Below are 12,872 nucleotides of genomic sequence, written 5' to 3'. Positions count from 1 at the left end.
TTCTTTATAAATGTAAGTTGGCGACTGTGGCAAGGAAAAACTCCCCGAGATGGCATAAGGAAGAAACCTTAAGAGGAACCAGACTCAAAAGGGGAACCCATCCTCATCTGGGTTGCACCGAATGTCAATTAATAGCAGATATATACGATGTTGCGGGGTACAGCGATGGTGATTGTTGTCTGGTATTTTTTTATATCGAGAATGGCAATAATTCGAAAGTCGACGGTATATCCTTATCCTTAAAAATGACCTCATGAAGCTGCATTGAGTCTCTGTCTTTAATTTTTGTCATTACTAATCTCCACAATCGTTTTTCGATTAGTCCTAATGCCTGAAACTTGAGCATTGCCTGTATTGTATTTTTTTTCTCTGTGAGAGAACTTGACTGTGAGGTAAGTATTTGTGTATCTTGCAGAAGCAATCCCGGCAGATGTGTTATTGATTCCTCAGGAAGGATTAGGGCAAACGGAACAGCAAAGCAGGCCATTAAACCCAGCATCGGATCACTTAAGGATAACGTCACATCTCACGAAATTCCACTCCAATAACTTTTCAACATATTGTTAAGCGAGAAAGATAAAGACGGGCTTTGAGAGCAAGTCGATAGTTTTTCTGATTACATGTTTGCAGTTGGAAAAAAAAAACAGTAAATTGTTTAAGCCATTTCTTTCATTGGGCTGAATCCTTTCTGGTAGAAGTGGTTTGTAATCAGCATAAAAGTGACTCATGTGCACTCGCATGAATAATTATTTCACACGCCACCGCTCATGACTTTTCAAGTTGGATATTTTTAAAGCTTGTGAGACTTTCTCTAACACAAGCACCTGAATTGCGGTTGTAGTTGTGTATGCTGTATAGAAAGCCCGAATTTGAGGCATTTTAGATTGTAGTCTACATGACTGCCACTAGATGGCATCATATCAACAATGAGTGACAGTTGAACAATATTGCAATATTGGGGAAAAAAAAAAGGTTACCTCTGTGGCTTCAAATGATTATATTTTATGGATTCAGGCTGATAGCACTGCAGGAAATACATTGGTATCTTTGGAAAGGGGGCAAATATTAGAGCAGAAATCTTTTCCCTTTGTGAATTTGTGAATGAGTTACCCCCTTTGATCACTAGTAGATGATGGATTGAGGATGTCATTGTATATGCTTCTACACTGCCATTGTGCTTCGAGCAGTTTCCTTTTTTTTTTTTTAAGGAAACCCAGGAAGAAGCTTATTGTAGGATAAAGCAGGCCTGTGAATGTTCTTATTGAATTAAGACAACATGGAGCTTCTGCTATCAAGCACTTCACTGAGTGGGATGACAGGCATAGTCTGCTCTTTTCTTGCATCCCTGCACTGAGCTATGATGTCTGAATAAAAAAAAAAGAAAGAGGAGTCCAAGCAGAGAAATGCTAGGATGTGCATCACTGTACGTCACTTAATATTCACAGTCGTAATCTTCAAAATGTTTTAAAGACCAGCATGAACATTCTCCTCACGCTTTTATTTAGCGAATAAACATTTTTAATGCCTTGCTGCATTTTAAATAGCAAAAACGCCCATTTCTGGTTTATTTATTTGCCTCTGAATTAGCTCAAAAACATTGTGCAAGACGATATTATTTGGGAGCTACTAAGCACTCCCAACCATTAGGGTATAATGTACCAGATTTTAGGATCACTTGGGCAAAGGCGTAATAGCTTTAAACTTTATTTTTTTTAACGCATCTGCAATGTTTCAGCAGAACAATTACCAGAAGCAAAAGATTTCAACACATTTTCCTGTAATGAGACAGACCCTGACAGTAGCGACATGACAGAAAATCTTACCAGAGGTGCTCTTTTGTAGTTGGATCCAATCCTGGAGAACTTCATTTTTCATCTTCAGTAATCGCTTTTTATTCTGGTCAGGGTCACGGAGGGTTCAGAGCTAATCCCTGGGAATACACCTTGGATGGTGTATCATAAGGCAGCATGTACACACATTCGGAGCAATATAAAATAGCTAGTCCACTTACTGGCATGTTTTTTGGAGTTTGAATGAAACTGGAGAACCCATTCGAACACATGGGGGACATATGAAAACCAGAACAGACAGTAACCAGAAACCTGAATTCGACCTCAAAATACATTGTCTCATTTTTGAAAGACAGATTGGAAAGTTTGGTCACATAATTTACAAATGTTCCTGAAAGCAAAGGTTTGTATTTTACATGCCTGTATTGACACTCTAACATCTGTTTACATAATAATAGAGTTTTGAGCAAATGGCTTTTTTTTTCAGGAAATGACAAAATTATTGTTTGCAGAAATTGCCCATAAAGTACAGATGGAGCAGACAGTAATTAGGCTGGAAAAAAAACAAACAGTGTAGAATTACTTCAGTATGCATCAATAAAATTCCGATGTGTATTTTAGCAAGTCCCCATGCACGTCAAACAGAAGGTTATCCTCAGGCATGTCCAGTCTGAAAGAGAGAGCAATAGAATGCATGAGCCGCAAGTCTTTCACCGCCAGTCTGGCAGAAAAACTATGCCAGTGCACACAGCAAAACCAGGAGATGAACATGAAAAATTCACGACACCCTCACTGACCTGTTTGTTAGCCTCTGACACAGGTTATCCCTCAAGCAATCAGTCTTTCAGCAAAGATGATGTGAGAAGGTGAAGAGCCCAAAAAGGTTCATAAATGTAAAAAGTCGACCGGTATTAACGTAACAGGTGCCAGTCAGCCATATGAGAGAAAAGTTCACATTATCCATCCAGTGTTTGGGGATTATGTGGATTATAAAGTTTTTTTGCTCAGTAATTACGTAAAAATACAGTGGTGGAAATAATTATTTGATCCCCTGCTGATTTTGTAACTGTACCTTCTTACGGTTGGTCTATTTATAGAAATAGAAAGAATATTAATATTAATATATTAATATATTAATATTATATAAAATATTTTTTGTGTCTTTGTATTTGATTCCCTGCCAACCAGCAACAATTCTGACTCCCACAGACCCAAATTAGTCCTGTCTCTTTAAGAAATAACTCCTAATATCAACTCATTATGTGTATAAAAGACACATGAATCAAATTCTTCAATTCAAACCTTTCCACCACTATGGGCGAGACCAAAGAGCTGTCAAAAGATTGTAGACCTGCACAAGGTTGGAATGGGCTACAAGACCATCAGCAAGAAGCTTGGTGAGAAAGAGACCACTGTTGGCACGATAATAAAAAAATGGAAGTACAAGATAAGTCAGGATAATCTCCATGCTAAATCTGACCTCATGGGGTAAGGATGATTCTAAAAAAGTTGAGGGATCAGCCCAGAATTACACAGCAGGAGCTTGTTAATGATCTCAGGGGAACTGGGACCACAGTCACCAAGAAAACCATTGGTAACACACCAAGGTCACTCTGCATAAGAATGCACATGAACAGGCCAATGAGCACCTAAATGATTCAGAGACGGCTTGGGAGAATGTGATGTGGTCAGATGAAACCAAAATTGTGCTCTTTGACATCAACTCGACTCGCCGTGTTTGGAGGCAGAGAAATGCAAAATATGACCCCAAGAACACCATCCAAACTGTCAAACATGGAGGAGGAAACATTCTCCTTTGGTGCTGTTTCTCTGCTAAGGGTACAGGAAGACATTAATTCGTCTGTAATGCACTGTAGAATTTTTGGTGAGAACCTCCTGGCCTCAGTCAGAACCCATCTGGGTCGTAGATGGGTCTTCCAGCATGACAATAACCACAAACATACAGCCAAGGCAACAATCTGATGGTCTTGTAGCCCATTCCAGCCTTGTGCAGGTCTACTTTGGTCTTGCCCATGCTGGTGGAGAGGTTTGAATAGAAGAGATTGATTCTTTGACAGGTGTTTTTTATTCACATAAAAAGTTGATATTAGGAGTTATTTCCCAAAGGGACAGGACTAATTTGGGTCTGTGGGAGTCATAATTCTTGCTAATTTAGTTGCTAATAATTTTTTTTTATTATTATTATTGATTTTTTAATATTCTGTCTCTCTTTCTTAGAATAAACCTACCATAAAAATTCTAGACTGTTCATTTCTTTGTAAGGGGGTAAACTCAATGTAGCTAATGATAAAGATCATTAGATAATGTGATAATTTAATGCAGAAGAATTCAACTGATATACATATTGTGTCTTACTTATAAAGCAAATTGTATCAGGGCAGATTTAAAGGTACATATACCATATATATATATATATATATATATATATATATATATATATATATATATATATATATATATATATATATATATATATATATATATATATAATATTATACATTTCATTCCAGATTCAGACTAGAAAGTGGAAATAAAGATATTTACTTAATAATAAATCAAGCAATGTTAATAAACAATAATATGTTCATCCTTGCTTTAAGTGCTAACTAGCCTTCAGATGGATCCTGTCATTATGTTTAATTCTGTTGAAGTCATAATATGAAAGCTCTACTACAAAACAAGGACAGACTCAATAATGGGTATTCTCCTACTTAAAAGTACTATATTGCTCATTCACATTGGCCTTAGGTAAACTGTACAGAGTAGAATCGACTGTTTTGACACAGATGGCAATGTGAAAAACATACAGATTGTAACATAAATAGATGTGAGTATTTCCACTAGCACTAGTATGGTGAGACAACAGTTCAATGTGAAGTAACCTTGTGCTGTAGGCAGTTAGAGTTTCTTCTATTGTAGTTGTTATTCTGTAGGATGTTCTCTAAATGCAGTCCCTTCTGAAACTATTGGAATGCCAATTCTTTTTATTTTTGTGTTAACTGATCAAATTTGGGTTTTACATTTTTTTTTATATGTATATGTATTAAATGGCATAGAATATCGCACATATTGTATTAGACCATCCAAATTTTAGGTGGATTTTTTTTTTTTTTTACCCAGGTGTGTTCTAAACTACTGTTTAACCAATACATAACTACTTTTGGTTTTAATCTTCACAAAATCACAAAACCACTCAGCAGAAAGCATCAGAATGCCAAATTCGAATTCACAGAAGTACAGAAATGACCCACAAAGGTTCTGGAAGCAAGGCTAATCTCTACCAGAGAGATGGAAAGGCCAAAATGTGGAGGATAAAAGGATCAGCTCATTATCCAAAACATACAAGCTCATCTGTGAAACATGGTGGAGGTAGTGTCATGGCTTGGTCTTGCATGGCTGCTTTTGGAATGGGTTTACTAATCATTATTGATGATAGTAGCAGCGGAATGATTTTAGGAACGTTTCGTCTGCCAATTTACTGAGAGAGGCTTCCAAATTAATTGAGAGGAAATTTAGCATGCATCAAGACTGTGATCCAACATACACTGCCAACTCAACAGAGGACTTTATCAAGAGGTTTAGACTGGCCAAGTCAATCACCAGACCTTCACCCAATTGAGAATGCATTTTATCTACTGAAGAATAGAGTGAAAGGAGAAACTGCTTGAAACAAACAACAGAAAAAGCCTGAACAAGCAGAAGAAAAGAAGAAACCAACAATGTGGGGATGGCACATAAATGATGCAGTTATTGCAAGAAAGGGATATGCAACCAAATAATAAGTTCTCTCTATTTTAACCTACTTCATATCTGTTCCTAAACTTTTGTTCTGTTTTGCATTGTTTAATTCATCCAGCTGTAATTAAAAGCTTAAATCTCATATATCTTATGATTTATATATGTTTCATATTTATATATTGTTCTTAAACCCAAATGTCTTCAGTCTACAGCAAAAAAAAAAAAAAAAAAAAAAAAAAAAAAATATATATATATATATATATATATATATATATATATATATATATATATATATATATATATATATATATATATATATAGTTGGCTTTGCTATTCCAATAATTTTTAAGGGATGTTGTATCGAAGGAACATGCAGGTAAACGGTAAACTTTAAGCTTAAAGGTTGCTTTTTGTGGAGGAACGCCAGAGTGTTTTTGAGAACTAGTGGGGTTTCTCTAGTGGCTGTTATAAATCACAAAGAACAAATTTGTCACATCGTAATCATTACATCATTTGGGTAATGGATGAAAGAACTCAGCTTTGCTGATTTGGTCATACTTTTCAACCCGAGTCACAAAGGTAGCCATCTGGATTTCCAGTTGCCGATCCATGTTTACTTAGTGATTCCTTATATGTTAGATGGCCACAGTAGTTTTCTTTGTCCAGACAACATATCAAAGTTGCCACATGGGTTCCTACCTATTTCTAATACCAAATGAGTCTTACTCAGAAGTCTGATATTGTTCTCTGAAGATACCAGACTTCGCCAGGTTCTGCACAAATCTCTGGAAGTGATGCTACACATCAAATTGTGTTTATTGTGAAAATAGCATCTCTCGACTATGCCTGTTCAAATCTCACCCCTTGCCCAATAGACAGTGGGCAGCATCTATTTTTGTATGGCAAGTTTACATATAAAAAATCCACCATGAATAGCCTTTGCATTGTGGTTAGAAACTCCACTGCTCCAGCTCCCACTGCTTTTGGTGCTGCCCATTATATCTCATTTTGTGGGCACTTTTTTATTTACTTTTCAATTCAACTGTGCCACCGTGTTAGAGATAAAACATACACTTAAAGAGTACTGGAATAGACTCATCACTTGCTTGGGTGGACGTACTACAAAATGTGTGAGGTTATTGATTAGGGAAGTCTGAGGAAACAGCTTCAGTTAGCATTAGCTTTAGTTTAGAAACCTTATGTAGTGCATTTGCTGCTGCTAAGCTTCTGCTAAGCTTTGTTCTGATAGAAGGCTATCAGCAATCCCCGCCAAGCTGTGTCTCAAATTTGAAGAAGCAGGAACAGCGACCAAGAGTATATAGGCTCTCTCTCTCTCTGTATGCGACCCAGCAATACTAAGCTTTTCCAACTACTATGCCTCCTGCTATCAGCTGTTACATTTGTGTTATACCTGTTGTTGCTGCCTCTTCTTTAGTCCAGCATGGTAAAGGTGCAAACTTATCCTGTTCCAAGTGACCGAACAGCAGGTGATTCTGTTCCTGCCATTACACCGCTGCAAAAGACCTTTTCCTTCCTAGATGATTCAGCTCTTTTTTTTCCCTATTGTAGGTTCAACATATTCTGTTGCATAAGGAACGGTCAGAAGTATCTTCATAGCTTCATGCATAACTATCAGCATTATGCTGCACGTAGTGGAAGACTCTTGAGATGCTTGTTTAACACTGCCCATCGTCCAACACCTTCAAGGCCTGGCAGAACAAACAGCTCACTGTTCAACCCATTACTTCACTTGTTTATTCCAGTTGCAGAGTCAAAAGTGGAAAGAATAATTACAATGCCAAGTACTGGAAGTACCTTAACCAGGGGTGTGCATCAATGAACACCTGCATTGGCTTAATTGAATAGTTTTTAATACAACATGGGTATGGACAAATATGGATGCTTTATGCAAATGTATGTTTATTAGTTAAACTATACTCAACATAAAACATGAAGCTAAAATATTCTTGTAAATATTTTAAAGTGATTATGGTGTTTTGAATTACGTAAATCATCAGGACACCAAACGAAACTTTTGGTATGTTTCCACACGGACGGTTTTAACTGCCGGATGTACGCATCATGGCGGATTTTGGTGCTTGATTTGAAACTTGGCGCATCTGTTAAACAAATGTTTAATGATTACAAAAATTTTTCCTTTGAAGTTTATAAATGTTTTTTTTTTATATCTGAGTAAAGTAAGGACGTCGTGAATAAACGTGTGTTGCGTTTAAGTTTTGCCTCTTTTTGTATTTATAAATTTAAAGCTGCTTTGAGACAATGTCTGTTGTGAAAAGCGCTATAGAAATGTATTTATTTATATATAAAAAAAAAAATGCTCAAACAAAAATGCGCACTGCAGTAATCGAAACTCGTGCCGTTAAAATGAATTTGCGTGGAAAATTTGTCTTTTTCAACATTGTGAAAATTTTAGAGCTTTCCAGAGACAAATCCTTCTTATTCTCTTCAGTCAGTGTGAAACCAGTGATTTCCATAAAAAAAAAAAATCACACTTCCTAAAAAAACACAGTTATGAAATGTCCCCATATGTCAATTACTAATATAACCTGCAGCTAATTTCTTTTATGAAGGTTGCCAGTAATTTTGGGTTTCAAAGGTCATTCTGTTGAGGCATGTAAAGCTCTGTTAAGGCTGGAAATGTTTGGTGGTGCAAAGTTGAGTCATGAGTAGAAAACATTCTGTTCTCTGAAGTGAAGAGGTGCAATCACACATTCAGAAAATAAACAGTGTATAATTTTCCCCCGAACAAAAGTATTGCATAAAAGGCTGAGATCAACCCCCCAGCGAGGGAATTATGTGTTAGTGCTTCGGTAAAGGATTTAGAAGTGTGGCTCCTTCAGAAATGCCAAAAAAAAACACTTTTCTTTACTCTGACAGTAAAAAAGCGTTCTCCACTCCTTGGTTTAAGACCTGTTAAGTGAATCCCATGGTGCTGTGCTGCCTTCTTAACTGCCATAAGTGAAACTGAATCCAGGTAGAACAGTTCTTTATAAACGGGTATCAGTATGTTGCTGATTAACCCAGCCATTAGGGGGGCACAAGCCAGTGTACTCTTAGTGCCGGTCCCAAGCCCGGGTAAATGGGGAGGGTTGCGTTAGGAAGGGCATCCAGCGTAAAACATGTGCCAAATCAAATATGCGGATCACAAATGAGAATTTCATACCGGATCGGTCGAGGCCCGGGTTAACAACGACCGCCACAGGTATCGTTAGCCGACAGGGTACCGGTGGAAATTGGGCTACTGTTGGCCGAAGGAGGAGAAGGAGAGGAGGAAGGCGTCTACAGAGACTGCAGGAAAAGGAGCAGTGTAGGAGAGTGGAGGTTCGGGTTGGTACTTTAAATGTTGGTACTATGACGGGTAAAGGGAGAGAGATAGCTGATATGATGGAGAGGAGAAAGGTAGATGTGTTGTGTGTTCAGGAGACCAAGTGGAAAGGGAGTAAGGCCAGGAACATTGGAGGTGGGTTTAAACTGTTTTATCATGGTGTGGATGGGAAGAGAAATGGTGTAGGGGTGATTCTGAAGGAAGCGTACAGTAAGAGTGTAGTGGAGGTGAAGAGAGTTTCTGATAGGGTGATGATCGTGAAGGTGGAAGTTGAAGGGATGATGATAAATGTCATCAGTGCCTATGCTCCACAAGTTGGCTGTGAGATGGAGGAGAAGGAAAGATTCTGGAGTGAATTAGATGAAGTGGTAGATGGTGTACCTAGGAAAGAACGATTGGTGATTGGGGCAGACTTTAATGGGCATGTAGGTGAAGGGAACAGAGGTGATGAGGAGGTGATGGGTAGGTATGGTTTTAAGGAGAGGAATGTGGAAGGGCAGATGGTGGTAGATTTTGCTAAAAGGATGGAAATGGCAGTGGTGAACACGTATTTTAAGAAGAAGGAGGATCATAGGGTGACGTATAAGAGTGGAGGAAGGTGCACACAGGTGGATTATCTTCTGTGTAGGAGATGCAACCTGAAGGAGATTGGAGACTGTAAGGTGTTGGCGGGGGACAGTGTAGCTAGACAGCATCGGATGGTGGTCTGTAGGATGGTTTTGGAGGCGAAGAAGAAGAGGAGGAAAGTAAGGTTTGAAAGAAGAATTAGATAGTGGAAACTGAAGGAGGAAGAGTGTAGTGTGAGGTTCAGGGAAGAGGTCAGACAGGGGCTTGGTGGTGGTGAAGAGGTGCAGGATGATTGGGCAACTACTGCAGGAGTGATGAGGGAGGCAGCTAGAAAAGTACTTGGTGTGACATCTGGAAATAGAAAGTAAGACAAGGAGACGTGGTGGTGGAATGAGGAAGTGCAGGAGAGCATTAGGGGAAAGAGATTGGCAAAACAGAAGTGGAATCGACAGAGTGATGAGAAGAGTAGGCAGGAGTACAAGGAGATGCGGCAGCAGGTTAAAAGGGATGTGGCGAAAGCCAAGGAAAAGGCATATGAGGAACTGTATAAGAGGTTGGACACTAAGGAAGGAGAAAAGGATTTATACCGATTGGCCAAGCAGAGGGACCGAGCTGGGAAGGATGTACTGCAAGTTAGAGCAATAAAGGATGGAGAGGGAAATGTGTTGACTAGTGAGGAGAGTGTGTTGAGAAGATGGAGGGAGTATTTTGAGCAGCTGATGAATGAGGAAAATCAGAGAAAGAGAAGGTTGGAGGATGTGGAGTTGGTGAAGCAGGATGTAGATAGGATTAGTAAGGAGGAAGTGAGAGCAGCGATTAAGAGGATGAAGAATGGAAAGTCGGTTGGACCAGATAACATACCGGTAGAAGCGTTGAGATGTTTAGGAGAGATGGCATTGGAGTTTTTAACCAGATTGTTTAACAGGATTCTGGAAGGGGAGAGGATGCCTGAGGAATGGAGAAGGAGTGTGCTGGTACCGATCTTTAAGCATAAGGGAGATGTGCAGACCTGCAGTAACTACAGGGGAATTAAGTTGATCAGTCACACCATGAAGTTATGGGAAAGAGTAGTGGAAGCCAGGCTGAGAGAAGAGGTGACCATCTGTGAGCAACAGTATGGTTTCATGCCGAGGAAGAGCACCACAGATGCCTTATTTGCTTTGAGGATGTTGATGGAGAAGTATAGAGAAGGACAGAAGGAGCTGCATTGTGTATTTGTGGATTTAGAGAAAGCGTACGACAGGGTGCCGAGAGAGGAGTTGTGGTATTGTATGAGGAAGTCAGGTGTGTCAGAGAAGTATGTGAGGGTGGTGCAGGACATGTATGAGGACAGTGTGACGGCAGTAAAGTGTGCAGTAGGTACGACAGACTGGTTCAGGGTGAAGGTTGGACTGCATCAAGGATCGGCCCTGAGCCCTTTCCTGTTTGCAGTGGTGATGGACAGGTTGACGGACGAGGTCAGACAGGAGTCTCCCTGGACTATGATGTTTGCAGATGATATTGTGATTTGTGGTGAGAGTAGAGAGCAGGTTGAGAAGAGCCTGGAGAGGTGGAGATATGCGCTGGAGAGAAGGGGAATGAAAGTCAGTAGGAGTAAGACAGAGTACATGTGTGTGAATGAGAGGGAGGGCAGTGGAGTGATGCGGTTGCAGGGAGAAGAGGTGGAGAAGGTGGAGGAGTTCAGGTACCTGGGGTCAACAGTGCAAAGTAATGAAGAGTGTGTTAGGGAAGTAAAGAAAATAGTGCAGGCAGGGTGGAGTGGGTGGAGAAGAGTGACAGGAGTGATTTGTGATAGAAGAGTATCTGCAAGAATGAAAGGGAAAGTTTATAGGACTGTGGTGAGACCTGCGATGTTGTATGGATTAGAGACAGTGGCATTGAGTAGAAAACAGGAGGTGGAGCTGTAGGTAGCAGAGCTGAAGATGTTGAGGTTTTCGTTGGGAGTGACGAGGATGGACAAGATTAGAAATGAGTTTATTAGAGGGACAGCACATGTAGGATGTTTTGGTGACAAGGTGAGGGAGGCGAGATTGAGATGGTTTGGACATGTGCAGAGAAGGGACATGAATTATATTGGTAGAAAAATGCTGAAGATGGAGCCACCAGGTAGGAGGAAAAGAGGAAGGCCAAGGAGGAGGTTCATGGATGTGGTGAGGGAAGACATGCAGGTAGTTGGTGTAAAAGAGGCAGATATAGAGGACAGGGTAGTATGGAGACGGATGATCCGCTGTGGCGACCCCTAATGGGAGCAGCCGAAAGAAGAAGAAGAAGAAGTATGTTGCTGATTGAAGTTCGGCGTTTATTCTCAATTACGCTGAATTACTTTTTTCTTAGTAACAACTCGGCTACTTGGTTCACCACAACATCTAGCAGTTTGAAACATATAATTTTTTTGAATTTGTGCTTACCTCAAATTCTCTATTTTTTAAGCGGTACAAAGGAAATATAGGATTGGGGTACATTTGAAGGTATACGGACAAATCTGACCCTTTTTATAGGATGTACAGAAAATTCATGTGACATGCCTGTAGAATCTGTTTTTCGTAACTGATTTTGCTTTCTAGTTTGCTCACTGAGTGGCCCAGCTGTGTCCTTGCTTGGCTCAGTGAATTAAATTCATAGAGAGCCCATGATTAGACTTCCTGCTCAGGCAGGATTAAAAGCAAATCTGTTTCTTTTGCAGTAACCTACCCACTTGAAATAAGGAAGAATAAAGGTTTATGCTGCCTTTCTTGACAGTACCCTTGAACACGGTGCTGCCGGGGCGAAGCATGTAATGAGTACTTTGCTTCATTTTATTCGCATGGCGCTATATCACGGAATATTCATGACCTGTCTCTATAACTTGCATACACCAACCAAGGTTATTAGGTAAAACAAAATTCTCATCAATTCAGATTTGGTATGATGGAGATCAGCTTGCAGGTAGACCCCTAAGACTTATATGCAGAGGTAATTATGCAAATGCATCTGGAGATTTTTCGTCATGGGTAGGAAGATTTCCTGTCAGAAGGAATGCTTTTAATGGGTGTGTGTTTATGTGCATCTGCAAGCATGGTTGAGGTGTGTGTATGTGTATGAAAAATTACATTTGTTTTCATTTTTCCTCCACTCTTTTCACAGATATTTTCCTTAAAAGTTTCCCAGTGCAGAGTAAAAAACTCAAGGACAAATTGTTCATTGTTGATGAGGCTGAAGGAGGCCTCTCTGATGAACACATTGCTTCTCTCAGGAGGTAGGAAAAACAAAACACACACACGCGCACGCGCACACGCACACGCACACACACACACACATACACACACACACACACACCGCAAATGCATTGCTGCTGACAATACATATACATTTAGATTTATAATAATACTCGTGAGCAGAAGCCCATCTGTGATTTTCATTTCTTACCTGCA

At 39.6% G+C, this 12,872-nt stretch overlaps 1 protein-coding gene across 2 annotated transcripts in view; it reads left to right on the top strand.

Moving 5' to 3' along the window:
- The window catches only part of LOC310742007 (uncharacterized protein), a 44,359-nt gene that overhangs the window by 9,563 nt on the left and 21,924 nt on the right, over positions 1-12,872 (top strand). For both annotated transcript variants that reach the window (XM_083570514.1, XM_083570513.1), the window contains exon 9: positions 12,586-12,697. In XM_083570514.1, coding sequence (XP_083426640.1) covers positions 12,586-12,697 — 112 coding nt within the window. The remainder of the gene's footprint in view (positions 1-12,585; positions 12,698-12,872) is intronic.

This window comes from Silurus aristotelis (genome assembly GCF_946808225.1).
Source record: "Silurus aristotelis genome assembly, chromosome: 19".
NCBI classification, from domain to species: Eukaryota; Metazoa; Chordata; class Actinopteri; order Siluriformes; family Siluridae; genus Silurus; species Silurus aristotelis.
Note: the sequence above shows the minus strand (reverse complement) of the source record. Positions and strands in the feature narration are given on the sequence as shown.